This window comes from Phialemonium atrogriseum, assembly GCF_030411735.1.
Source record: "Phialemonium atrogriseum strain 8032-3 unplaced genomic scaffold QBC33scaffold_16, whole genome shotgun sequence".
NCBI classification, from domain to species: domain Eukaryota; kingdom Fungi; phylum Ascomycota; class Sordariomycetes; order Cephalothecales; family Cephalothecaceae; genus Phialemonium; species Phialemonium atrogriseum.
In genome coordinates, this window is record NW_026848153.1 from 118,998 (window position 1) to 140,935 (window position 21,938).

The 21,938-nt window shown below is 55.7% G+C and overlaps 8 protein-coding genes across 8 annotated transcripts; 4 read left to right on the forward strand and 4 right to left on the reverse strand.

Moving 5' to 3' along the window:
- The first annotated feature begins 731 nt into the window (after nt 1-731).
- On the forward strand, nt 732-1,811 carry QBC33DRAFT_108261 (uncharacterized protein). The gene has a single exon (XM_060421897.1). It carries the CDS (start codon nt 863-865, stop codon nt 1,511-1,513), a length of 651 nt encoding a protein of 216 aa, XP_060282320.1. The 5' UTR covers nt 732-862; the 3' UTR covers nt 1,514-1,811.
- A 4,158-nt stretch (nt 1,812-5,969) lies between these two features.
- Nucleotides 5,970-6,601, reverse strand: QBC33DRAFT_516019 (glutathione peroxidase; the record flags this gene model as incomplete). The annotated part of the gene is made up of 2 exons (XM_060426121.1): nt 5,970-6,436; nt 6,559-6,601. 2 exons carry the CDS (start codon nt 6,599-6,601, stop codon nt 5,970-5,972), a joined length of 510 nt encoding a protein of 169 aa, XP_060282321.1.
- Nucleotides 6,602-7,065: 464 nt separating this feature from the next.
- Nucleotides 7,066-7,827, forward strand: QBC33DRAFT_493840 (FAD dependent oxidoreductase-domain-containing protein; the record flags this gene model as incomplete). The annotated part of the gene is made up of 2 exons (XM_060425514.1): nt 7,066-7,310; nt 7,478-7,827. Coding segments are annotated over exons 1-2 (387 nt in total), but the record flags the coding sequence as incomplete, so codon positions are not given.
- On the forward strand, nt 7,806-9,123 carry QBC33DRAFT_541854 (putative oxidoreductase). Its single transcript, XM_060428205.1, has 2 exons — nt 7,806-8,521; nt 8,650-9,123. The coding sequence occupies exons 1-2, from the start codon at nt 8,005-8,007 to the stop codon at nt 9,000-9,002; spliced, it is 870 nt and encodes a 289-aa protein (XP_060282323.1). The 5' UTR covers nt 7,806-8,004; the 3' UTR covers nt 9,003-9,123.
- A 794-nt stretch (nt 9,124-9,917) lies between these two features.
- On the reverse strand, nt 9,918-10,907 carry QBC33DRAFT_453575 (L-threo-3-deoxy-hexylosonate aldolase; the record flags this gene model as incomplete). The annotated part of the gene is made up of 1 exon (XM_060424692.1): nt 9,918-10,907. One exon carries the CDS (start codon nt 10,905-10,907, stop codon nt 9,918-9,920), a length of 990 nt encoding a protein of 329 aa, XP_060282324.1.
- A 2,028-nt stretch (nt 10,908-12,935) lies between these two features.
- Nucleotides 12,936-14,659, forward strand: QBC33DRAFT_108552 (putative d-galacturonic acid reductase). Its single transcript, XM_060421902.1, has 3 exons — nt 12,936-13,214; nt 13,270-13,432; nt 13,498-14,659. The coding sequence occupies exons 1-3, from the start codon at nt 13,191-13,193 to the stop codon at nt 14,559-14,561; spliced, it is 1,251 nt and encodes a 416-aa protein (XP_060282325.1). The 5' UTR covers nt 12,936-13,190; the 3' UTR covers nt 14,562-14,659.
- A 331-nt stretch (nt 14,660-14,990) lies between these two features.
- On the reverse strand, nt 14,991-16,736 carry QBC33DRAFT_108534 (uncharacterized protein). The gene is made up of 4 exons (XM_060421901.1): nt 16,713-16,736; nt 16,449-16,633; nt 16,112-16,391; nt 14,991-15,948 (listed from the first exon to the last, which is right to left on the reverse strand). The coding sequence occupies exons 3-4, from the start codon at nt 16,272-16,274 to the stop codon at nt 15,203-15,205; spliced, it is 909 nt and encodes a 302-aa protein (XP_060282326.1). The 5' UTR covers nt 16,275-16,391; nt 16,449-16,633; nt 16,713-16,736; the 3' UTR covers nt 14,991-15,202.
- Nucleotides 16,737-17,317: 581 nt separating this feature from the next.
- QBC33DRAFT_108503 (putative PI phosphatase group protein) lies at nt 17,318-21,329 on the reverse strand. The gene is made up of 4 exons (XM_060421900.1): nt 21,089-21,329; nt 18,470-21,026; nt 17,492-18,413; nt 17,318-17,435 (listed from the first exon to the last, which is right to left on the reverse strand). The coding sequence occupies exons 1-4, from the start codon at nt 21,131-21,133 to the stop codon at nt 17,324-17,326; spliced, it is 3,636 nt and encodes a 1,211-aa protein (XP_060282327.1). The 5' UTR covers nt 21,134-21,329; the 3' UTR covers nt 17,318-17,323.
- Nucleotides 21,330-21,938: the final 609 nt, after the last annotated feature.

Consider the following 21,938-nt stretch of genomic DNA (forward strand, 5'->3'; position numbering starts at 1 on the left):
GGACGTTGGTGGGCAGGGGTTCCTGGTGGCGGAGGGGGGAAGGAAACAACTTGCAAGGGCCCCTTGCTCGAAGGTGCTTTTCGGCTTGCAGCACTCCAACGACATGGTCCGCGATTGGACAAGAGGGGGCGTGCACGGAAAAAAAGGCGACCCATTTCGCAGTAGGTACCTACACCCAGTTAACTCATACCATGCCTAGGTACCTAACTCGCCCAAGAGCCTCGGGCGAGGAGGTAGGCAGCGACATGAGGAGTACGCCCATTTAATCGCAAGCAATGGTGTATTCCTTTCTAATAAATACCTAGCGCCTAGCCGAATCGTAGCCGTCGATGTCGCCATCCACCTCGGTGTTAACACCAACCCCGTCCCCCCTGCCAGTCCGTTGCTAGTGCTATGTCCAAGCGACCTCGCGCGCGGTGCTGTTGCCCTTATCGTGCCCCGTCTCCGACACGGTCGGGTGTAGTGCAGTTCATTAGATTTGAGGAGGCAGATTGGCCGTCCGAGTTTCAACTGGAATGTTATAAGATCATGACCCCCAAAGCAGGCGCATGTGAACCGGGCCTCATGACTGTGAGAGAGGTTCTCTGTTGGCATATCTGACTGCGACAGCTGGGAACCAGGCGCAGGCTGACGCATTGTATCACAGCGAGTTAATATAGGTTATCTTGGTTCTTGGGGCCCGTCCAACACGTAAGGTAGAGAGAGGATTGGATGACGCGCCACTTGGGAGTGAAGTTCATTATTATGGCCACACTGGCAGTCTGGCACGCGATGACACACAATGACACAATAGCCCTGGCCGTCTTGCCGGACATCGACTGCTCCGTGTCGTTGGGAAAGTGTATTTCTCTTCTACGCATACATGGAAACAAAAATAGCTGAAGGGTGCAAGTTGGACGATCACCACACCTTCCACACCCTGCACGACGCGTCAATACAACAGTCATTACGAAGTAGGCTTGGTGTTGATCTGTTGTGCTCCCCTACCCAAGATCCAGTCTCACCTGAGATGTTCTATGCAGCCTTCTATCAAGATTTCGATCACCTCGAACATCTCTCAGTGGTGTACATCCGTAGAGGCAGAAACAAGCAAGCCATTCTTAGGGCCATTCTTAGGTCCGGTTTTTGCTGCCCCCTTCTTTTCCCCCTTCCCCTCTCGGGCGCACACATGCCTTTTGGCCACACAACTGACATCATGCATGCTCTTGCAGGTCCTCGGCTGGCGCGATTGTGCTTTGAGGGTAGAATCGAGAAACGGAAAGTTCGCGCATCCCTCGACTGTTCACTACTCAAAACTTACCTACCTACCTCGGCTGGTTGTGTTGCATCAATCGTCAGACTGTGCATGTGCACTGACCAACCCTGCAGGGCAGGCATGCTGGGTAGCACCCAGTCACGCCAGTTTGTTCGTCCACAGTTCAAAACCTACCCTAAATCGCGGCAGTTGTCCACAGTAAATGCACCTTGTTTTGCAACGCTCATGGCTTCTTCATCGTCAGCACTGGCGGGGTGACAGGAGTGAAACCTCGTTCCTGAAACCTTGTGTCTCGACCATGGCATCGTCGGTCGCAACTGGGGCCGGGAAACTCGTCAATTCCTGCACTGAGGCCACCACCGACTGGCGAGGCACCAAATGAATGCTTGACCGCCTTCTCCCAAAAAAGAGAGAAAAGGAGACATGTGCTCACCGCCTGCCTGTTTGGTAGGTGCTCAACAAATAACTCTCATACCATTGGCACTCTTCGCAACCAACAACGAACAGGGCGGTGGTCGAGTCAGTTGGCGGCTGAAGGCTGCTGTTGCCTGCATCTAGTCTGCTACGCTAAAAAGGGCTACCGAGATCTAGGATACGGTTTGATGAGCAGTACCTTACGGCTAAGTTGCTAATAACCACCTACCTAACTCCTTGGCAGGCCCCTAATGTTTTCTACGCTATCGTGTGCCAAGGTCACGCCGTTTGATGATTTTTCTGCCGGTTATAAAACCCCTCACTGTCGTGCTTGATAAGTGTGTCGGGATTTGATACTCACTTTGTGCCGTTCACCATGGTCAGACTGTCCCATGACTCTATCCCTCCAAAGGTTTATCAGCAAGAATATATTGCCCTCCCCTACGGTTTCTAAAAACACGACTGCAGACTGTGCGATCCTCAATCCTGGTAGCGAACACCGTCGCGTGCCGTCGCCTTGCATTTCAACTATGTGGAAACCGTTAATTCCGACCAAGAAACGCCTGCGCAGCATGCAGTCGAACCTCTTCCGGCACCACCATCACCAAGCTCCTTCACTCGCATTGATCCCCTGCCAACCCAAGCGTGCGACATTTTTGGCACCACCACCAACTCAGGTTTAGCTGGAGGCTTGCATTCCCCCCGCGCTAGAAGGACCGAAGAAGCTGCGTCGAAAGCCATATTGTGCCATCTCGTTGGCCAAACTCTTTGCACTAACAAGATCACTGCCGTCAGCTCCCGCCCTCCCGCCGCCTCTGATTTGCTGGCCGCAGCCCTCGCGTTCGCATTGGACAGGCACTCTAGCTAAATCAACCCTCGCCGTCAACCTACGGGTTATCTCTGATTACCCTGACTCCCCGCTAATTTCATTATGGTCCAGCTAAGCTGCGCTAGTGCATAGAACCGCACATATCGGATGGGGGAAGTACAGGCTGACAGGGATTTAGCCATACTTCGTAGCGGGGAAATTTTCAGGTTTTGGTGCAGTCATGTCGTGCGCCCAGCGCAACAGAACTCGGAAGTTTTTTCGCAGCATGTACTCCGAGACTACGCTACTTGGGGTTGTCGGTGAGCCGAGTGAGCCTAATCAAGGGATCAAGGGACCATCTCGCTGATCTACGACGCTTCGTTGATCCGAACCCTCCCCCACCAACTCCTGGCTGGGGAAACACGCTTAAGGAGATGGCAAACCGGGGATTTTGATGTTTGCGGCACGAGAAGCGGATCATGTCAGGGGTTCTTCGTACGGAGTAGGGAGTGATGCTGGGCCAATCTGCACGAAACTCTCTTTCTTATACTCATCTCGAAGCCCAGCGGCGTTCTGAGTTCGATTTACGTGGGTCATCAAATCCCTGAGCTTGTTTTTGCTCCTTGGAAGCCGCCTCTTTCTCTGATTCGCTTGCACGACTCGTGGATGGAACGTTACAATCCTTGCGCTTTACCCTCCCAGGACGTCGGGGCCTGGGATCAGAGCCTGGGATGCTCCTCCAGCTCAAAAACTCAATTCATCACAAGCCTATCAATCCCTCGGGATTTGTCAAGTGACCAGTTGCCCAAGTCCCTAAAGACATCCCAACTTCTTTGTATCTCTCTGACCGTGGAGCTCTCTTTCGGGCTCTTGAATTCACAAGGCTTCGGTCGAGCTGGGCAGTTGATGATGATGTACTCCCCTGCTCAGATGTCTGAAGGAGCATCGATCGATCGCAATTCCATGGATGCTGGAAGACTCGTCGGATTCTCCACTAAGTTCGCCTGCATTTCTTACCCCGTAACCCCAGACCCCAGACTCTCAACTCCGCTTGGCTTCCCCGCAATGTCAAACTTAAGCCTGCGATATCCGACTGGCGACTATGTTCCTTGCTGGGGCATTTTCGGATGAGGCTAGACTTAGGCCAGGCCGATTGAGCATGACAAAGGAGTCGAGCTTAGCTCTCCCGCAGCAGCCCCTGTCGTTACAAGACCATATCCTCTTCTTCTTCCTCCCCCTCGTCCTCCTCCTGGCCGGCCCTAGGCTGGTTGGGCTCGTCGAAGAGATGGCTGGAAGAAGTCTTCCGACCTGCTGTGCCTCAAGAGGATCATTGTCATGCTGAGCTGGTCACAGCGTGACTCTGCTCCGAGGCCATGATAGGGCCATGTTCCGCCTCATCCCTGGTCCCTGCCCCCAAGTTTGGTGATATCATCACAATCCTACCCCAACCAACAGCATCTGTCTGCAATGCCAGTTGCTTATATAGCCAGACATCCATCCTGCATATCTTACCTTACCAAAATTGCCAAATGCCGGTCGAGGGCGGGAGCTTAATCTATTCTGCCCACGCAGACGAAAGGCGCAACTCTCCGGCGACACACACAAAAGATGCAGTTTAATACCGCCTTGGGGGGCGGGGGGTTCAAATCCTCCATGCCCTCGTGGCACCAACAATAATCAGCTCTGCATTCTATCGAGGACTTGCCCATGATCCTCCGTCGTCCGGGCCTCTATGACCAAATCACATAAGAAATCCCCCAAATTTCGCAACACACTCCCTGGCCACGGACTCTTTTTTTGCTGCAACGAGCCTATACGCGTTTTTATCACCCTCATTGATACCCTCCTCTCGGGTACCGTACAGCTACAGGGGTTTGGCCACCTTGGGCGAGTCACCTCTGCCCCTACGCTCGCCGGTAATCGAATCATTCGCGAACCTTGTGACATTTAGTTATATTTTTAGCACACTCCCCTACTTCGTAAGCCCACTCACATTTTTTTTCCGAACGTTTGGGTAGCTTGGAGTCGAAGACATGCGGGTGTCCTTCGAGAACTTTGGTGCCCTTCGAGAACTTTGGTGTCCTTCGAGAGCTTTGATCGTTCCAGCTGCTTTCTCTCTCGCATTGACCTCGAAATCGATCAACAACATCTGAGCCCCAGTATAATCAAGTCAAAACCGAGCAAACTCGGACGTCAATGCGGCATCTGTTCTATTGGAGAACCTCGGCAACTCCGTCTGGCTGGCAGGTCGCCGAGCCACATGCTGACTGCCTGCGTCTACGAGACGGTACGTTCTTCAAGTCTACAATCAAGGATTCGAGGTTATCTCAAGCACTCGCTTCGGCATGACCGAGTTGCACCTGTCACACCGTTCGTTGGCAATGCAGACTTGCAGGAGTCAAAAGACCGTGTACGTCTGAAGGTGGTGCACTTGAAAAACCCGGGATCGGCAGGGCACGAACGCAGAGTCCTGGCTACTTTCCTAGCACATGTATCATCTTGTATTCTGTGATGCATCTGATATGTTCTCGTGGAACCCCAACAGTTGGTGCAGACGTGGGATAGCAGTGGTGGTTGTGAGACTGGGCTATCTTTAGACTCTTGCAGGTGTCAATATCAAAACCATTCCCACCAGTCTGGTGCTCGAAATTATATTGGGAGACACCCGCCTCCGCATATATTGGGTCTGGGCGTAGGACATGGCGGCATGCCAGACACTTGGAGCGTGGCTCGCACGACACCTTGCTTCTTCGAATCCCACCAGAACGACCACCCCTCGACCTGGGCGCGTTCGATCTGTCAGAAATCACTGGCCAACGACATGGCATTCGCTGAGGAAAGGGGAAGTCAAATCCTGTATGTTGGTCGCTCAAGTTCCCATTCTGCGGAGTCTGTGGCCTCGCAAGACGAGCCCCGACGGAGTCGACAAGCCGGTATGTCCCAGAACACCGGGTTCTACGAAAAAGCAAATTGAGACTCCCTGTGACGACAGCCCCACTCGACGAGACGAATGTCCCTCGGTGAAGGCCGCCGTGCATATGAAGGCCTTTGGCGCAGGCCTGCGGCTCTATGCACCCATAAATCTGGAATATATCCTCTTGCCTCTTACACGGAGTGAGGATAAAGTTCACAAGCTGAGACTGTATGATACAGTAGCCCACCTATTCCATCGGATGCCCATAAACTATATTGTGACTAAATGGAACGTGCCAACATTAGATGTCTATAGGGACAGCCTGGGATGCCGTTGTACATATCGAGTGTTGTGATACCAGGTCTCCACGACGTCGGAACTTCTGATATCCGTTGCCAATCACGGGAGAGGAACGCACCACAGCCAACAATGGGGTAACCCAAGCTCTAATCATCCCTCCTACCGTATTGTCAGCCAAGGAAGGCATATAATTGATGAGTGGTCGGGGCATCAACTGCCATCGCCGCCTATTTCTGTTTCTTTGCTTCCCTCTTGGCGAAAATGGATTAACCCCCCGCTTACTCCTTCTTCTCCAATTCCTCCAGCACTGCCTTCTCTAGCGACTCAGGCTTAGTTGTGGACGCCCAGCGTTCCTTGACCTTGCCGTCCCTGCCGACGAGGAACTTTTCAAAGTTCCACTTGATGCGCTTGAGGCCCATGAGGCCGGGCTTCTCGTCCTTGAGCCAGCGGAAGACGGGGCTGGCCGAGTCGCCGTTGACGTCGACCTTCTGCAGGATGGGGAAGGTGACGCCGTAGTTGACCTGGCAGAAGCTCTGGATGTCGTCGTCGGTGCCGGGCTCCTGGCCGCCGAACTGGTTGCACGGAAAGCCCAGGATGACAAAGTCGTCGCCGTGCTTGGCCCGCACGTCCTTGTACAGCTTCTCCAGGCCCGCGTACTGCGGCGTGAAGCCGCACTTGGACGCCGTGTTGACCACCAGCACCACCTTGCCCTTGTAGTCGGAGAGGGGGACCTCGGTGCCGCGCTCTGCGGGGGAGGGGTAACGGTTAACGTCTGGGGACTGACTGACTACCTTCGGCGGGAAGTCTTGTCGAGGTGCATTGAGGAAGGAGGGGTTGGGAATGGGGAGGTATGGGGTTTGTGCATACTGTCTAGCGGCTTCAAATCGTAGAAACTCGTCGCGGAAGCCATGGTTGAAAATCGACTCGTTGCGATCGTCTGGAGATAAGCTACTTGGGATCTGGGAGCTGGGACACGCAGTGACCGTTGGGTTTGTTGAACTCGGTCAAGTACTAAGACGGATCTTGAGGTTGATTTCGGCACACGAGAGAGAGGCAGGATGGAAACAACCCGGCTTTTCATATACGATCGGATGACATGAGGCAACGTCGGCATTGACGAGTTCTTCGGTTCTGACAAATCAGTGATACAATTGGCCGTCTCATGTTTCCTGGAAATCGCAACCCGGCCATCGCCTTGGCCGCGCATTCATTAGCACGTGATTCACTATCTTGATGCTAATTGGCACCGCAGTGTGGGCGAAGCCGCGGCGGGGAATAGCGTTGCTACTGACGTGATTCGCCTGGTCAGTGCTGTTCTACAGGTGCGAGAAGAACCCCACCTACCCCGCCAACGAAAGATGTATGGAATCGAAGGAAGTAATTACCGTATGCGGTATAGTGAGGTTCATCTGTCATTCGGGACGACAACCATTCCCTCTGGCTCCTAAGCTACCCTAAAGGATCAATATGGCATGAAACTTGTTATTGTTTGCTTTAATTGTCACCAAGAAGAAGGGGTTGGACATATTTCCTTCCCTAGAGATCTTCGTTCCCATTTCCATATCGCCGCCCGCCAGCAACCATGGACTCGCAGCAGAAGAGGAATATCGTCATAATTGGTAGGTCAAGAACGCCGCCGGCACCCCCCTGCCGGGCAGCTGTCTCCCCTGTCCAGCCCTCCCTTCTACCGCGTCCCCATCCCCTGCCCACCTGCAGTAGCTCAGCATGCCATCCTTGCGCCGCACCCCCGGGCACCCATGCACTGACGCCCCCCGGACTTGCACAGGCGGCGGCATCATAGGCTGCACGACAGCCTACTACCTGACCCGCCACCCGAAATTCGACCCATCCCTCCACCGCATCACCCTCCTGGAGGCGACGGCCATCGCCGCCGGCGCGTCGGGCAAGGCCGGCGGCCTGCTCGCCCTCTGGGCCTTCCCCTCGTGCCTGGTGCCGCTGTCCTACCGCCTCCACGCGGACCTGGCCCGGGAGCACGGCGGCGCCGACCGCTGGGGGTACCGCCGGCTGGGGTGCGGGGGCCTGAGCGCCGTGGTGAGGGAGGGGGACATCAGGAGGCTCGAGGCGGCGAGGCTGAAGGGGGGCGGCGGCGGCGGCCGGGACGCGTTCGCAGACGCGGTGCCAAACGGGGACGGCAGCGCCGGGGCCGGGTTTCCCGGGACGGCGGCGCCGGGCGGCGTTGCTGCCGGGGAGGGCGATGAGGCGGTCCTCCCGATACAGAGCAGCGTCCATGCCGAGGAGGGGGAGAAGGACTGGGAGAAGTTGCCAAAGCAGGACGAGAACGCGGCTAGCTTAATGAGGGACTCGCCCTTGCCGGCGGACCTGGACTGGATAGACGCGGGCTTGGTGCGGCAGTACGAGGAGATGGGCATGCCCGGGTCGACGGAGACGTCCCAGGTTCATCCGTATTACTTCACTATGGCGATGGCGGAACTGGCGAAGGAGAGAGGTGTCGACATCCGGTTAATGGCCAAGGTCACCCAGATCAACCATACAAAGACCGAGGTCCAGAGCGTCGAGTACGAGGATCGGGAATCCCAGAGCAGCCGGATAATCGACGGGGTCACGGATGTCGTCGTCACGGCGGGTCCGTGGACGGGGAAGATGCTGCCGCGGACCCGCATCGAGGGCCTGAGGGCGCATAGCGTCGTGTTCAGCGCCAACGTTAGTCCCTACGCCGTGTTTACCGACATAAGTCTCCCTACAGAGTGGGCGCCAGAGCATCGGGCGAGAAAAGGCCAGAGGAGAAAGCACAGGGGGAACGTCGATCCGGAAATCTACGCTCGGCCGGGGGGTGAAGTCTACGCTTGCGGTGAGTTGGCTGCCTAATCATTCTCCAGAATCGCCGTAGCCCCTTTTCCCGCCCGAAACTGTCCAGTAACGGACACTTTTAAACGGGCCGAGTTATGTATTCTAACCCCTATCTCCTCCCCCCAACAGGCGAACCCGACAGGACCATCCCCCTCCCGGAGACAGCCGACCTCGTGCAGACGGACGAGGCGCAGTGCGACGACCTGGTAGCCTATATCGGCACCGTGTCCCCGCAGCTCGCGGCCGCGCCGGTCAAGACGAAGCAGGCCTGCTACCTCCCGCGGCACGTCCGGACCCGCGAGGAGGACAACCCACTCATTGGCCCCACCACCGTGCCGGGGCTGTGGGTCGCCAGTGGCCACACCTGCTGGGGCGTCCAGAACGGGCCCGGGACGGGCTGCCTCATGGCCGAGATGCTGCTCGACGGCCGGACGACGAGCGCCAATATCGAGAAGCTGGATCCGCGCAAGTTTAGGGTGTGAGGCGGAGTTTCTTGCTTTTTTTTCTCCTTCCCGTTTTTCTTTTCTTTTTCGCAGCGGAGCTTGTGTCAGAAGAGCGGAGGTGTTGGGGGGGTGGGGGGGTCCAGGGGTGCTGCTGGGCCGCGGTGGCCGACAGGTATTTTCGTCCGAATGTATCCCTATCGCGCACAGGTTCTGCGGGGTGTTGTATCCCGCCTCCTCGTGCATTGAAGAGGTGTGACACGATCATGTCCCCATGGGGTCGGCACTTCACTTCGTGCGGGGGCGGGGAGTTAGTGGCGGGAGGGACAATGCATGCCTCCTCGCCCTGACAGGCTGGGCCGGGCATCTTGGTTCCCGACGGGAGATGCTGGTGGGTCTTGACCACGGGATGATCGGGATTCCTATGCAGTATGGTAGCCAAGCGTGGGATTCTCGGGGTTGCCATGACCAATCTGTACGTGTACATAGGTGATGGCGAGAACATGCATCTCCTCCCCGCTTATACGAGGACGGGCGCAATGTGCCACCAGCATTTCTTAACATTCGGTGGTATCTTCATATTTCCTCGTGAATTCTCTATGTGCTGTCTTAAATTATTGGCATACCGCCTAGCCTGCCTGCCCATCATCCCCCTCCTCTATGATAGATATGACATGATTAGATAAGGTCTGAACTTCCTGGAGGATTGTCGCAGGGAATGAACGCGACAACAAGCTCCCCACGGTGTCGACTCAGCTGCCCGATCCCCCTTTTATCATGGATGCGAATGCCCAAGTCGTTCTTCAGGCTACACCCGGGATCAGAGTCTCTCGGCTGCTTTAGAATGGCGATTGTTTCTTTCTTTTTTTTTTTTTGTGCATCAATCGCCTTGTTGGCATGGGGCTCTGACCAATGACCAACCCCCCGTTTCCCAAGTCGCTAATGGCGTTGTGTCACCTACAACGATTTCTCGACCTCCATTGCCTCCCTTATTCCCTCCTCGATGGACGAAACTCGGGCCTTGTCGAGCCTCTTCAGCGGCCGTCGAGGGAAGGCGCCGTAGCCGTAATAGCTCTGGATGGCCTGCTTGGTGCCGGCAATAGCAGCCTTGGTGAGGAACCAGTCTCCCCTGGACAGGATCTTCTGCAGTGCGATGGCTTCTTCTGTCTTGCCTTGCGCGTACAGGTTCCAGACCTTGACGCAGAGCTTGGGCATGACGTTAGCGCCGCCTGCGATGATGCCGCTTCCGCCGCTGGCGAGGGTCTGGACGGTGAAGTCGCACATGCCGCCGAAGGCCATGTATCCCGACCCTTCGGACGAGGGGGTCTTGGCATTGGTGGCAAGAGCCACCCGGGTCAGCTTCCCCGTGTTACCACAGGTGAATTTGGTGCCGACGATGTTGGGGTGCTCGGCGAGCTTGATCAGGAGGTCAGAGTCCATGTCGATACCGGCAACGGCGCCAGGGTAGTTGTACAGGACCAGGGGGAGCGGGCTCCCGTCGGCAACGGCAACGAAGTAATTGTAGATGGCCTCCTCGTCCATCAGCGTTCGGAAGTAGGAGGGAGGGAGCAACAGCACGTAGTCGCCGCCAGCCTGTTGCGAGAGCTTGCACAACTCTATTGTGCCCTTAACGCTGCCCTCGGTGGCACCGACAATGATCGGCGTCTGAGTGAATCCGGCGGCGTCCAGGGCTTCTCGAGTAGCCTGGGTGACTGCCGCCTTCTCCTCGCGGGTGCAGTGGGCTGCCTCCCCATTGGAGCCCATTGTGACGAGGCCGGCGAGGCCGTCTCGTACCAGCCGCTCAGCATGCTTTTTGATGGTGGGGATGTCGAGTTCCTCTGTCTCAGGGTCGAAGAAGGTCATGGTTGGCGCGTAGATGCCGCAAGGAAGCGGCCTACGAGACGTCGTGTGGGCGCTGGTCGCGCTTGTGCCGTTGGAGACAGTCATGATGGGCCGGCGGGACGAAGGAAGATAGCTACTAAGCTTGGAAGAGGCAAGGAGATGAGAAAATTGGCGACGGGGAGACGGCGTCGGTAAGGAAAGTAGGACAGAAGGCCAACGATGGAAAAGGGAAGCAGCTGCGCATGGGGCAGAGGCAGAAGCGGAGAGCTTATTATTTATAAAAGAAACAGAGGCCCTTGACGCGAGGACGGCAACACATTTCATGACCTAATAGTTTGGAGTGTGGGGGGAGGGGGGATCGGTCAAGGATACAGGTCTCTAGTCCAACGGACTCTCGCGAAGACATTGGTCCGAGGCACAGAGCTGGGTGGGTTTCTTCGTTGGTGAGGCAGGGGATGAGACTCGCACTCCATACGCTCCAAAATCCAGGCTAAGGACCCGGTCTGGGGAAGGATGGGAAGGTTCCAAGTGGCAGCCCCGAATGGAGGGTAGGTAAAGTGCCTCGGCGGTAGGGCGGTAAGCAGCCTTGACCATTGGCAGCGCCTCAAAGCTATATCGGGGTAATATATAGCTTAACAGGTCGGAGAAATCACGCACGTACTCGCTAGATCGACAAAAGAGGACGTCAAAGTCGGTTCAAGCAGGACTTGACTCGGTGTCTGGCCCGGTCGGCTGGGACACCAGAAGGCGTGGCCATAGCCAGATCTGCGTGGGATGTCGGGAGCTGAACCCAGGGCTATCCTAGGAATTTGCTAGGGCAGGGGTCTCGGATTAGGAGCCCAGGCATAACGCCTGGATTGGCGCATTTCCCTCGACGCGGCGCCGGTACAGTGGAGGCAAACGACTAAGTACAGACCGATGATCTGCACCAGTTTGAATCGGGACCAGGGCGACTGTGCGGTTTGGTCCTACCTGGCCCCATTGGAGACTCCGGAAAGAAGTGCGGTCTTGTCAACGCCCGTCCATTGCCGTGTGGCAGAGCCATTCAAGAACTTGGAATTAGAAAAGCCCCAGTCGTCCTCGTTAGTACACCCACACATCCTTGCAGATGCGGTGTCTTGGATAGGACCGGCAGAATTGCGGGGATGTTCGATGAAGGCGGTGGGCCATACAGGGGGTTGTCAGGGACGGGATGGAGAGAGACAGAGGGAGAGACAGGCGGATGGACAGGCGGATGGCCTCGGGTTGAGATGCCAGCCTTGGGAATTGCACGTTGGGCGTCTTCCAGGGTATCTGGGGATATACCTCTTTGCTTCGTGCATATGGCAAAGTAGACGTAAGTACGTACTTCTCGTCGACGGTGAGGCAATACTCTGCCTGACTCCCGTCGGGTGGAGGTTAGCCTTTCGAGGCTCGTCGTTCTTAGTGGGTCATGATGGGTCTCCGGAAGAAATAGGACGGTGAGTTTTCCCGCCAATAAAACCGCGAGCTAGTCCAAACTGCAAATACACTACGTCGGGACCCACAGGAGTTACAAGGTATGCCGTACAGTCCCGTCCTGTTTGTGAACCTCAGCAGATGTCCCATAGAAGACACCGAGGTCTCTCTTCGTAGCGAGCCTCATCATATCATTGCCTTCCATTTAGCCTAAGTTGTCAATTTTCCGACAGGTTTTCGGGGTGCAAGAAGTTGGACATTCAATGGCTGGTGCTTCCATGCATGATGCACGATGGCAACCCTGGACCATGTCACGAGGCCGATGCGGGGCAGCCACCACTGAACGTGGGGGCGGGGCAATTCCCAATGCAGCTCCTCTTTAGCCCCCTGTATGAAATACAACTTCCATTGGATTATCGAAGCCGATGCAATATCTAGCATGAAAGTACCTACCTGCTTGCCCAGGTGTTCGGGATCTCAAGTGAGCTTGCTCCAATTCCTGTGCTTTCTCCTGTTCAGAGCTGCCAGAAGTTATTCAGGAGGCCAGAAGAGCCTGCAGAGCTAGGCGGTTCCTCGATTCTCGGGTTTCGTTCACGGCATGCATGCTCTGGGGCCTAATGTAGGGTCATGGAGCCGCGATTTTTTTTGATGTGGATTCAAGCTTCCCCAAATCGCTCCAATTGCTATTGCTGCCCCTCCTCCAACCCCAACAACGTATTTCCGGATCTCTTAGTATTTACAGCCTGGCCGGACTATTTCCACGTCCTTGTTAGCTTGGCCCTCATACATGTGAGGATCGATATCCTCGGCCCTGTCTCCTCTTTTTTCCGAAAACATATTGTGTCGTCTAGCCTTTCAGTTCCTGGACTGTCTCCCCCCTCGTCTACCTCTTGCCGCACCTCCTCAAACGTAGATACTTGAGGAATTTCCAATTGATAAACTTCTGCAGCAATGGATCCCCTTAACGTGTTGATGGTACGTCGAGAGGCCCCATGAACTGCGGTATATGTCGGCTAACGTTTCTGCGAAGGTCGGTACGGGCGAGTACACCACCGGCTTTGTCGGAGGTGGTGCCTCTGGATCGGACAAAAAAGTTGGTGTAGTCGGATTGTCAATGTTCGACCTCAGACGACGAGGGAAGGTCGGACAACTGGGCATGGTCGGTGTGAACGGCACCAAGTTCCCCGCAATCCGTAAGTCTCATATCCGCTGCCGTCACACTTCGCCAGCCGTTCTTGCTCCTGACACGGCGTCTTAGGGGAACACCTCCACCAGAACATCTCGCTTGCTTACAACAAGCTGGACACTTCGTTCGATTCCTACCCTGCCGACGATGTGAAGGATCCGGATTCGTACAAGACCGCCATCGACTCCCTCAAAGCGGGCGATGCCATTACCATCTTCACCCCTGACACCACACACTACCCCATCGCACTGTATGCCATCGAACGTGGAATCCATGTCATGATCACCAAGCCTGCCGTCAAGGTCCTCGAGGACCATGTGAAACTGCTCGAGGCGGCTAAGAAAAATAACGTCTATGTTTATATCGAGCATCACAAGCGCTTTGACCCCGCGTATTCAGACGCCCGCTTCAAGGCACAGAAGCTGGGTGATTTCAACTATTTCTACAGCTACATGTCACAGCCAAAATCCCAGCTTGAGACGTTCAAGGCTTGGGCGGGCGTTGATTCCGACATCTCCTACTACCTAAACAGCCACCACATCGACATCTGCGACTCGATGGTGTCGCAGCTGGGATATGTTCCCTTCAAGGTCTCCGCGTCGGCGTCGAAAGGCGTGGCCACCAGCCTGGGCTGCAACGAGGCCACGGAAGACACAATCTCCCTCCTGGTCCAGTGGCGGCACAAGGACGACGCGAGCAAGCGTGCCACGGGCGTCTACACGGCTTCCTGGACGGCGCCGCAGAGGGCCGGCGTCCACTCGAACCAGTACTTCCACTACCTGGCCAAGAACGGCGAGATCCGGATCGACCAGGCGAAGCGCGGCTACGACGTGGCCGACGACTCAGTCGGCCAGCTGGTGTGGTACAACCCCTTCTACATGCGCTACGCGCCCGACGAGGACGGCAACTTCAACGGCCAGACCGGCTACGGCTACATCTCCATGGAGAAGTTCGTCGACGGCTGCCGCGCCGTCAACTCGGGCACCCTCAAGCCCGAGGACCTCGACGCAAAGGGCCTGCCGACGCTGCGCAACACCATCGCCACGACGGCCATCCTGGAGGCCGGCCGGAGGAGCATCGACGAGAACCGTGAGGTCGGGATCGAGCAGGTTGACGGGACGTGGAAGTTGGTGTAAAAGGACAGAAGTCGCGCCGACGCCCTAGGACCCCTTTTTGATTGGTGCTGGTTTAGGGGTATCTATCCTTCGGATTAGACTAAGATGTACTTCTAAATATTTCCGACCGCGCCCCTGATTTTAGTCCACGGGATTAAACCGTCCAAGTTCGAAATCACATTATTGTTCTTGCTGGTCTCCATATCGCCTACTGTCATGCTCACTCTAAGAACCCAAGGTGCATGTTGGCGACAAGAATGGGGCCAGACTTGTCACTCTTCTCTCTGCGACCACCTGGGGAAGTCCTCATCGCCTCTAACCTTGACTCATCGTGTCTGCCTAGCTGGGGAGATCCTCATTCCTCATTGTCAAGTTTACCATGCTGGATGGTGGATCCTTGATGGAAACCAACCTACGCTACTAAGGGCAATCTCCTGAGCGCCCCCCCCCCCCCCAACCCTAGAAAAAATAGAAAAAATACCACAACGGCCTCGTCATGTTGCGCCCTCACAGACTGTCTCTGCCCAGACTAAGCTCCTACGCCAACCGACGCGTCTCGGGGTCCGCCATATCTCCGAGGCGCATCTCCGTGGCGACCGGCGTCATGAACAGGACATTTCTTACGGCATCCGACAAGTGCCGGTAGGCATTCTGGTACTCCACTATCTGGTTGCTTCCTGGTTTCTGTCTCGACTGTCTCTGATCCGCGGTTTCCCCAGCACGAGCTGCTGGCCGAGGCAGTCCGCCGTCGCCACGCCGTCGCGCACCTCGACGCCGCCGCTTGGGCCCGGGAGGGACACGGTGGTGGTGGTGGTCTCCTCGCGGTTGGGTGCGTTGGTGTGCTTGGCGATCTTGTCGGTTTGTGCTGCGACGAGCTTCGCGATTTCATCGACTAGGGCTGCGATGAGCTTCGCGATATCGTCGGCTAGGGCTGCGCTGAGCTTCTGGATATCGTCGGCTAGGGCTGCGATGAGCTTCTTGATTTCGTCGGCTACTGCTGCGATGAGCCTCTGGGCATTGGCGTTTGTTCCCACGAACTTCTTCATATCGGCGGATTGTGCTGCCATGAGCTTTACGCTACGGACGATGTCGTCGTCGTAGATCGACGGATCCCCCTCATCGTCTTCACTTGCTGCGTCCTGAACGAGATAAGTGTCCTGGGAAGTCTTGCGCTTCTTCGAGGCACTCGGAGCTTCTGGCGTCGCTCCGTTGAGCTGGTGTTTGTCGAGCACGGGCTTGTCTGACAGAGAGTTTCTAGCGCCCTCTGAGGCTGTGGTCACATTCTCGGACTTCATGGTGAGGCGATGGTGATCGTTGTGCGGGACGTTGCCGGGCCTGGACGATGATGGGTGGTATCTTGTCCCTGGACAACCACTGATGGAGTTCCTAGTCAGATCCTGACATGCCACTAGGTATTTGTTAGTGTTTGGTTGATGCGAGATGATGTGAGAGACGGGTTGATATTGGGTTTGGTAGTTTGGTGGTTTGGCTTAAAGTGGTCAAATACGCGTCATATCTTGTATCCCTCAACGTGACGAAGACGTGGCTGGTAAACTGAACGGCTGATTTACCTAGGTAGTCTTTGATTGTGAACGGTCTGGCGAATTGTTGTCTGTACTTTGGGCTGGCAGAGTTGGCTGCAGGTGTGGTGTAGCCGCAGTGTAAACGAAGCCAAACCTGTTGGCCTAAGGCTGTGCGGTGTTCATTGTAAAATGGCCTTGCAGGCGGCTGCATTGCAAGGGAGTTCGTAATCTGGAAAAGTTCTTTCGGCGATTTGGTTAGGTCCTGCGATGAGGTCTACGACGAAGTCTGCGCCGTTCTGGGTGAACCATTTGATGACCTTGCTTGGGGCTTTTCCGGCGATAGACTTAGCATGTTACACTCAAATTGGATGCAAGGAATACTTGCAGCTAATTCTTCATGTTGCCAAGGGCTTGGATACCGTGACAGAAGGCTGATTCCAGAGTCTCATTGGTTTTGTTCACTTTAATGTCAGCTGAAGGATAGTATAAGTATACAGTGGTGAATAACATAGTTGTTCGTAGTTCCTGCTATGGCCTTCCACAGGGCGGCCAGGAACTTAGGGTCTCGCTCTGTGAGCATGATCTTCAGTAATCCCCAGTTTGGAAAGGACGAGTCGGGCCAACAGCGGGTGTCTTTGGTAGTCCTCACCTGTCCATATTTTCTTGCCTGGTCTGGTGACGAGGTAGTAAGAGCTTGCTTCCGTTCACGCCACTCCGTTGGACAGTGGTCCTCACGAATGGGGATGTCGTTGCCAGCGTCGAAATCTGGCTCAAGGGTGCCGGCGTACTCTAAGTCGACTTCAGTGATCTGTTTGACGTGTGGATGATCCGTCTGGGCAAAACGCAGCAGTTGAGCCTGGTGGCTCATTTATTTGTCTCGATGGAAATCGGTATGATCAAACACCAAAGGTTCTTGCAGGTTCTGGGCAGAAATGGTGTTGATTGACTTCTGTGCGACTCCGGTAGTCATGATGGAAACAAACGCAACACGTGACACCCATGCTCAGGGGTTCCGTCGCCAACACCAATGCAATGCAATGCCATACCGCTGTACCATACCACTGTACCATATCGCTGCGCCTTTCTAAGATGGCATTTATAGGGCCCGTGGTGACTCGGGAGATTCTCCGTGGTATCCAACATATCGGAGGATGCCCGCTGTTTGGTGCAATACGTCGCCAGCTCAGCCCTCAGCACTCTAGCTCTAATCAAGCAACCACAGACATATGCTCCGCAACTGCTACATAGAGGTACCGCTTCTCAATCCCTATGCCTGCTGGGACTCCTGCTCGGCCTGCGAGGGGCTCTGTCCTGTATTAACCTCTGCGCGGTTTGGTTGTCATAACCAATGACCTGCGTCAGATAGAACATCCTATACAGGTTAGCCCCAAGTTAAATGATAGTGAGGGGTTTACCGAGTCGACCTACTTCTCCTCATTTGCCATCCTTTCTCTCGTATCCTCCCATAGTTGCTGGCACTCCATCCACGCCAGTGCCCGCTTCTTGGGCGAGATCTTCTTGACCGTGAGCCTGAATCGTCCGCTGACGGGGCGGTGATCCGATACCCTGACTTCGTGCCTGATGTAATCGAGCTGCTCGATCCTGCCCCTGCCCCTGTAGAGCAGCCTGTCACACCACGCAGGGCTCCGCTTCTTCTCGCTCGAGTCGTAGTTGTCCGTCCCAACGTCGTATTTGTATGTCGGCGCGAAGGTAATCGGCAGCTCGTCGAAGGCGCGTAATCTGAAGCCGGGGTTTCTGCGGCGGGCCACGAGGAGCTGGTCCCGGTCGAGGAGCTTGGTCAGGTTGCCAGATTTGACGGCGGTGACTACCGTGTCCCGGCTCATGGTGTCTATGCGGTAATTCAGGTCGCCGTTCAGGAAGCAAAGTTCGTGGTCGAGGATCATTGTCCCGTCCCCTCCTCCGACATAACTGTCCGTTCGAATCGACGGGTCACGCTCTGTAGGCAGTATCGAGGAGTCTAAGATGGCGGCAACGTCGTTGTGGCGGTGGGTAGCCTGAGACTGCCCTGCTGCCAGATGGCAGTTGATGAAGCAGAGTGAAGTGTCGTCAATCATGAAGCGCACAATAATGGCGCCCTTATTCCCATGCAGACCACCCATGCCTCGTTTGACCTCAGCGCCGCCGAGGTTGCTGATCCGGTCGCGAAGATCAGCCTTCACGAATATGCAAGTGAAGAGTCCAACAAGAGGGGCTGTATGTAAAAGATGATAGAGGTCGCCCGACATGTAGTCGTCGAGGCTCCTGGCGAGGAAGTCTCTCCAATCGCGATACTGGTGACTCATGCGCTCCTGGTCGGATCCTTCCTTTTTCTTGGGCTTGAGGAACCGTTCTGAACAAGTTAGTCTTGGACTTAAAAGTCCAATCACTGACGAGGATGAAACTTACTCGCAGTCGCCGTTTTGTCCTCCAGGTCTACCAGCTCTTGGAAACCGAACACCAGTATGTCGGGCGAGCCGCTGGTCTGAAGAAGGTTCTGAATAAAGCCTGCATCCGAGTCCGAATATCTCAGGCTGTTTGGCGTGGTGGCGCCGGCATTCCACGTCAATATCAGGGCCTTGATCTTCTCGAACTCGCAATATTGGACGTCCTTGGCCTTCATCTCTGTCTCCAGCCAGTCGTCCTGCAAAAGCCCATCCCACGCCCGCACGACGTTGTCGGCACCAAGAGATATTACTTGATATCGGTCGAGCCTGTAAAAGCTCGACTGATCTGCAATCACTCTTATGACAGGGTTGTCGTGTGCCTGCCAGTCCTTCTTCACTGCCCACGGAGTCTGGCTCATGTCGTAGACACAGATCTTGCCCGTATTATACCCAGCCCACATATACTTGCCCACTGTTGCAAGGGTGTTGATCTTGTAAGTGCTGATGCTCACAACCTCTAGGCATGAGTAGTCTGCGCGAGAATATATGCTGATTTTGCCATCGATGTGCCCGAAAAGGACCTTGTCAGAATCAGATGTCGACCAAGTTCCAGAAGTAACCTCTCCGATGTTCTCCTGACAGAGGGGGCGGATCAAGACCTGGAACTGGGCCCGCCCGTCCGTCGTAGGTAAGAACACCCGGATCTCCTTCCCCGTGGCATGCCACAGCTCGTCGCCTACTACTATGGAAGAGGTGTGCCCTTTTGGCAGACGGAAAGACTGGCTGGGGGGGTTGGCTAGATTTGGGACGCCGTTCGCGTCTGGTCCCCAGACGTGTAGTGTACCACCGTCGTCCAGAGTCCACAACTCATTGAAGTGCCGGTATATCTTGACGACTTCGTGCCGAGCATGGGCGTTTGTCTTGTTGCTCACGATGCTCTGCGTTGCAATGTCGGCCTCCATAATCTCGCCCATATTATTGCCGATCCACACTCTTGAGCCTTCCTCGCTGACATTCGCGCCCGGCTTGAAGGCAACTGCCGTCCCCTTGATTCCTTCACCCATTGCAAGGCTCATGAGGAGCTCTCCATCCAACAAGCTCCAAACCCGCGTCAAATGACCGCCGGTGCAAACCAGCTCCCCGCAAACGTCTAATATTCGACTGTCATATTTTGTGGGGATTTCGTAAACGCCCTGCTTAATGTAAGGTGGCCGACGATTGGTGTTCGTGGAGTCTGGGTATGTATTGGATATTGCGAGTCGAGTGCTGGTCTGGGTCATGGTAGGGCCACCTGTGCTAGAACTCGACAGCGATGCATCCACCCCTGTCCTGCCTGCAGCAGGCGGTGGCGCCTGAACTCCGCTTGGCACTCTGACGGACGTCTGGTCTACAGGACTTGGCCTCCCATGGGCCCTTGAGGGCGGCGGCGGAGGCGGAGGCGTGGGGGTGTTGTTGGTGTTGGTGGGGTTCGAGACAGTCCTTTTCTGCGATATGTTCGTTGCATCCTTGTCCGTAACCGACGTATTTACACCCGGTCTTGGTGGGCGAGGGGGCGGTAGCATCGAAACGGTCCCATTCCGTGTCGCAGCCGGCTGCTCCACTATCGGCTGCGGCCTTGCGGGTAGCGCCGGCCGCAACTCGCCTGTTAACTGAGGTGTGATGGCGCCCTTCGCTGTTCCATTTATCTCCTCCCTCTCCTTCCATTTGCTTGCCACTGAATGATGGACCGGTGGGGGCTCAAATCCAAATTGAAGGGACATTGGTCTTTGCACCGCTTCCGACTGCGGCGGTGGCAGAGGCTGCAACTGTGAGCGACGTCTCGGGAGCATGGGCGGCATCTCCTCCTCCTCGTCCTCCACATGGCTTCTAGGCGGACTGTTGAAGGGAGAGTGCTTTTCCGCTATACGACTCCTAAGGTCCCATGCGTTGTTGCTGTCGGCGATGTAAGATGCCCGAGACGGTATCATCGGCTTCTCGGCGCGGTTGACCGGCGGGGCAACCTGCCTAGCCTCGCGCTCTCTCTTGAGTTCGGCGGAGCGACTACGCGGTGGGGGAGACGGCGGTTGAGACGCAATAAGTCTGGGTGACCTCCGTGACTCAAGTATGGGTGTATGTGGCCGACTGGGGATCTTGAAACCCCTCGCGCCGGTCGCAGGAGAAGAAGGAGCCAAGCTCGCAGGAGAGGAAGGGGGCTTGTGTCCGAATTCAGGATTTAAAAAGCTCGGCCGCTCGCCAACAGCCATATCTACGCCACCTTTGGGTGGTGATTGTGGAGGTTCCACCATCAGAGATGGGGGGCGTAGTGGCCTGGGGCTGATCGGTGGAGGGGGGCCAGGGCGGTTTGGCGAGCGAGAAGCACTGCTGGGTCCCAGGCCTAGAGTCCGCGAACCAGGGATATCCAGCCTGTCCTTGGGCCTGTGTTTCGGAACTGTTGGTAACTCCCTGGAAGGCGCCGGGGCCACATCGCGTGGTCTCTCAGGCTTCGGAGCAGGTGAAATGGGTCGCAACGCAGGTGGCCCTTGCGATTCGGTCGGCTTCGTCATATTCTCAAACTGGGCGCGTAGCGAGGAGACAGGTTTCTGGATGAGCATGTGTTAGTCCCAGAGTTTTCGGTTAGAAGGGACAGCGGGCTGATTCTTACGATGGACGAGCCATCGGGCCTATCACTACCAGCTGAGGGATCCATGGCGGTGGGGGAGGGGGAGGTTCGGGACAAGCTTGAGGAGCGGCGCTTTCTGGGTTATCGTACCCATCACACCAACGGCTGGCAATAGTGTTCATGAGGGCATGGATATCGGTTTTTGCGCAAGCCTTGTGTGTGCCTCTTGCCCTCCGTTGCTGCTGGGGAGATTTCAGGGATAGCGACGATGGGGGCGGCGTTCGGGAATGATCTGCAAGGCTGTGTTCGAAAACAGTGGGCTTGCAGCTAGCCAGATGACAATGTTAAGCGGGCCGCCGTGCAAGTTGCAAGATCAGCTCGACCAGATCGATCAGAAGGATCAGATTAGGGGCATGCGAAGCAGATGAACATAACGAGTGACAGGTAATTAGCGTATAGTGAGGAAGTGTTTATTAAATGTTAGCTGTATCCCATTTGCTGCACTTCACCGGATTGATCCATCCCTGTCTTGTCCGTGTGCTGTTTGACGCCACCCATCACCCGCAATGGCACTAGGTTACAAGCCGCATATGGATCTGGCACGGCAAGACCTAGCCCGCTACCTTACCTACACTATGCTTGGTCCGAGCGACCTGGCCCGCCCGATGTCAAAATGAAGGAATATTATTGATCCGTCACTTATCATGCCCGCAGCCTAGGTGGTAGGTACCCGGGCCCGGATGGAATCGGGATGGTGGAGCCAGCCAGATGGGGGTGGACTGACGTTTGTGAAAAATAATTGACATAAGCTGAAGATAGCTCTGTCTCTCCTTCCATTCCTACCTATCATCACCCCTAATTCGCCATCAGGACATAGGTACCTAGACAACCC

What these genes read in the sequence shown, in the direction of transcription:
- QBC33DRAFT_108261 (XM_060421897.1), top strand. Translation starts at nt 863, where the DNA reads ATGGAAACAAAAATAGCTGAAGGGTGCAAGTTGGACGATCACCACACC.
- QBC33DRAFT_541854 (XM_060428205.1), top strand. Translation starts at nt 8,005, where the DNA reads ATGAGGGACTCGCCCTTGCCGGCGGACCTGGACTGGATAGACGCGGGC. An exon ending in GGGTGAAGTCTACGCTTGCG is followed by an intron (nt 8,522 to 8,649) that starts GTGAGTTGGCTG and finishes TCCCCCCAACAG; the next exon opens with GCGAACCCGACAGGACCATC.
- QBC33DRAFT_108552 (XM_060421902.1), top strand. Translation starts at nt 13,191, where the DNA reads ATGGATCCCCTTAACGTGTTGATG. An exon ending in ATCCCCTTAACGTGTTGATG is followed by an intron (nt 13,215 to 13,269) that starts GTACGTCGAGAG and finishes GTTTCTGCGAAG; the next exon opens with GTCGGTACGGGCGAGTACAC. An exon ending in CACCAAGTTCCCCGCAATCC is followed by an intron (nt 13,433 to 13,497) that starts GTAAGTCTCATA and finishes ACGGCGTCTTAG; the next exon opens with GGGAACACCTCCACCAGAAC.
- QBC33DRAFT_108534 (XM_060421901.1), bottom strand. Translation starts at nt 16,274, where the DNA reads ATGCAGCCGCCTGCAAGGCCATTTTACAATGAACACCGCACAGCCTTA. An exon ending in CACAATCAAAGACTACCTAG is followed by an intron (nt 15,949 to 16,111) that starts GTAAATCAGCCG and finishes ACAAATACCTAG; the next exon opens with TGGCATGTCAGGATCTGACT.
- QBC33DRAFT_108503 (XM_060421900.1), bottom strand. Translation starts at nt 21,133, where the DNA reads ATGGATCCCTCAGCTGGTAGTGATAGGCCCGATGGCTCGTCCATC. An exon ending in GGACAAAACGGCGACTGCGA is followed by an intron (nt 18,414 to 18,469) that starts GTAAGTTTCATC and finishes TAACTTGTTCAG; the next exon opens with AACGGTTCCTCAAGCCCAAG. An exon ending in AGGATGGCAAATGAGGAGAA is followed by an intron (nt 17,436 to 17,491) that starts GTAGGTCGACTC and finishes TAACCTGTATAG; the next exon opens with GATGTTCTATCTGACGCAGG.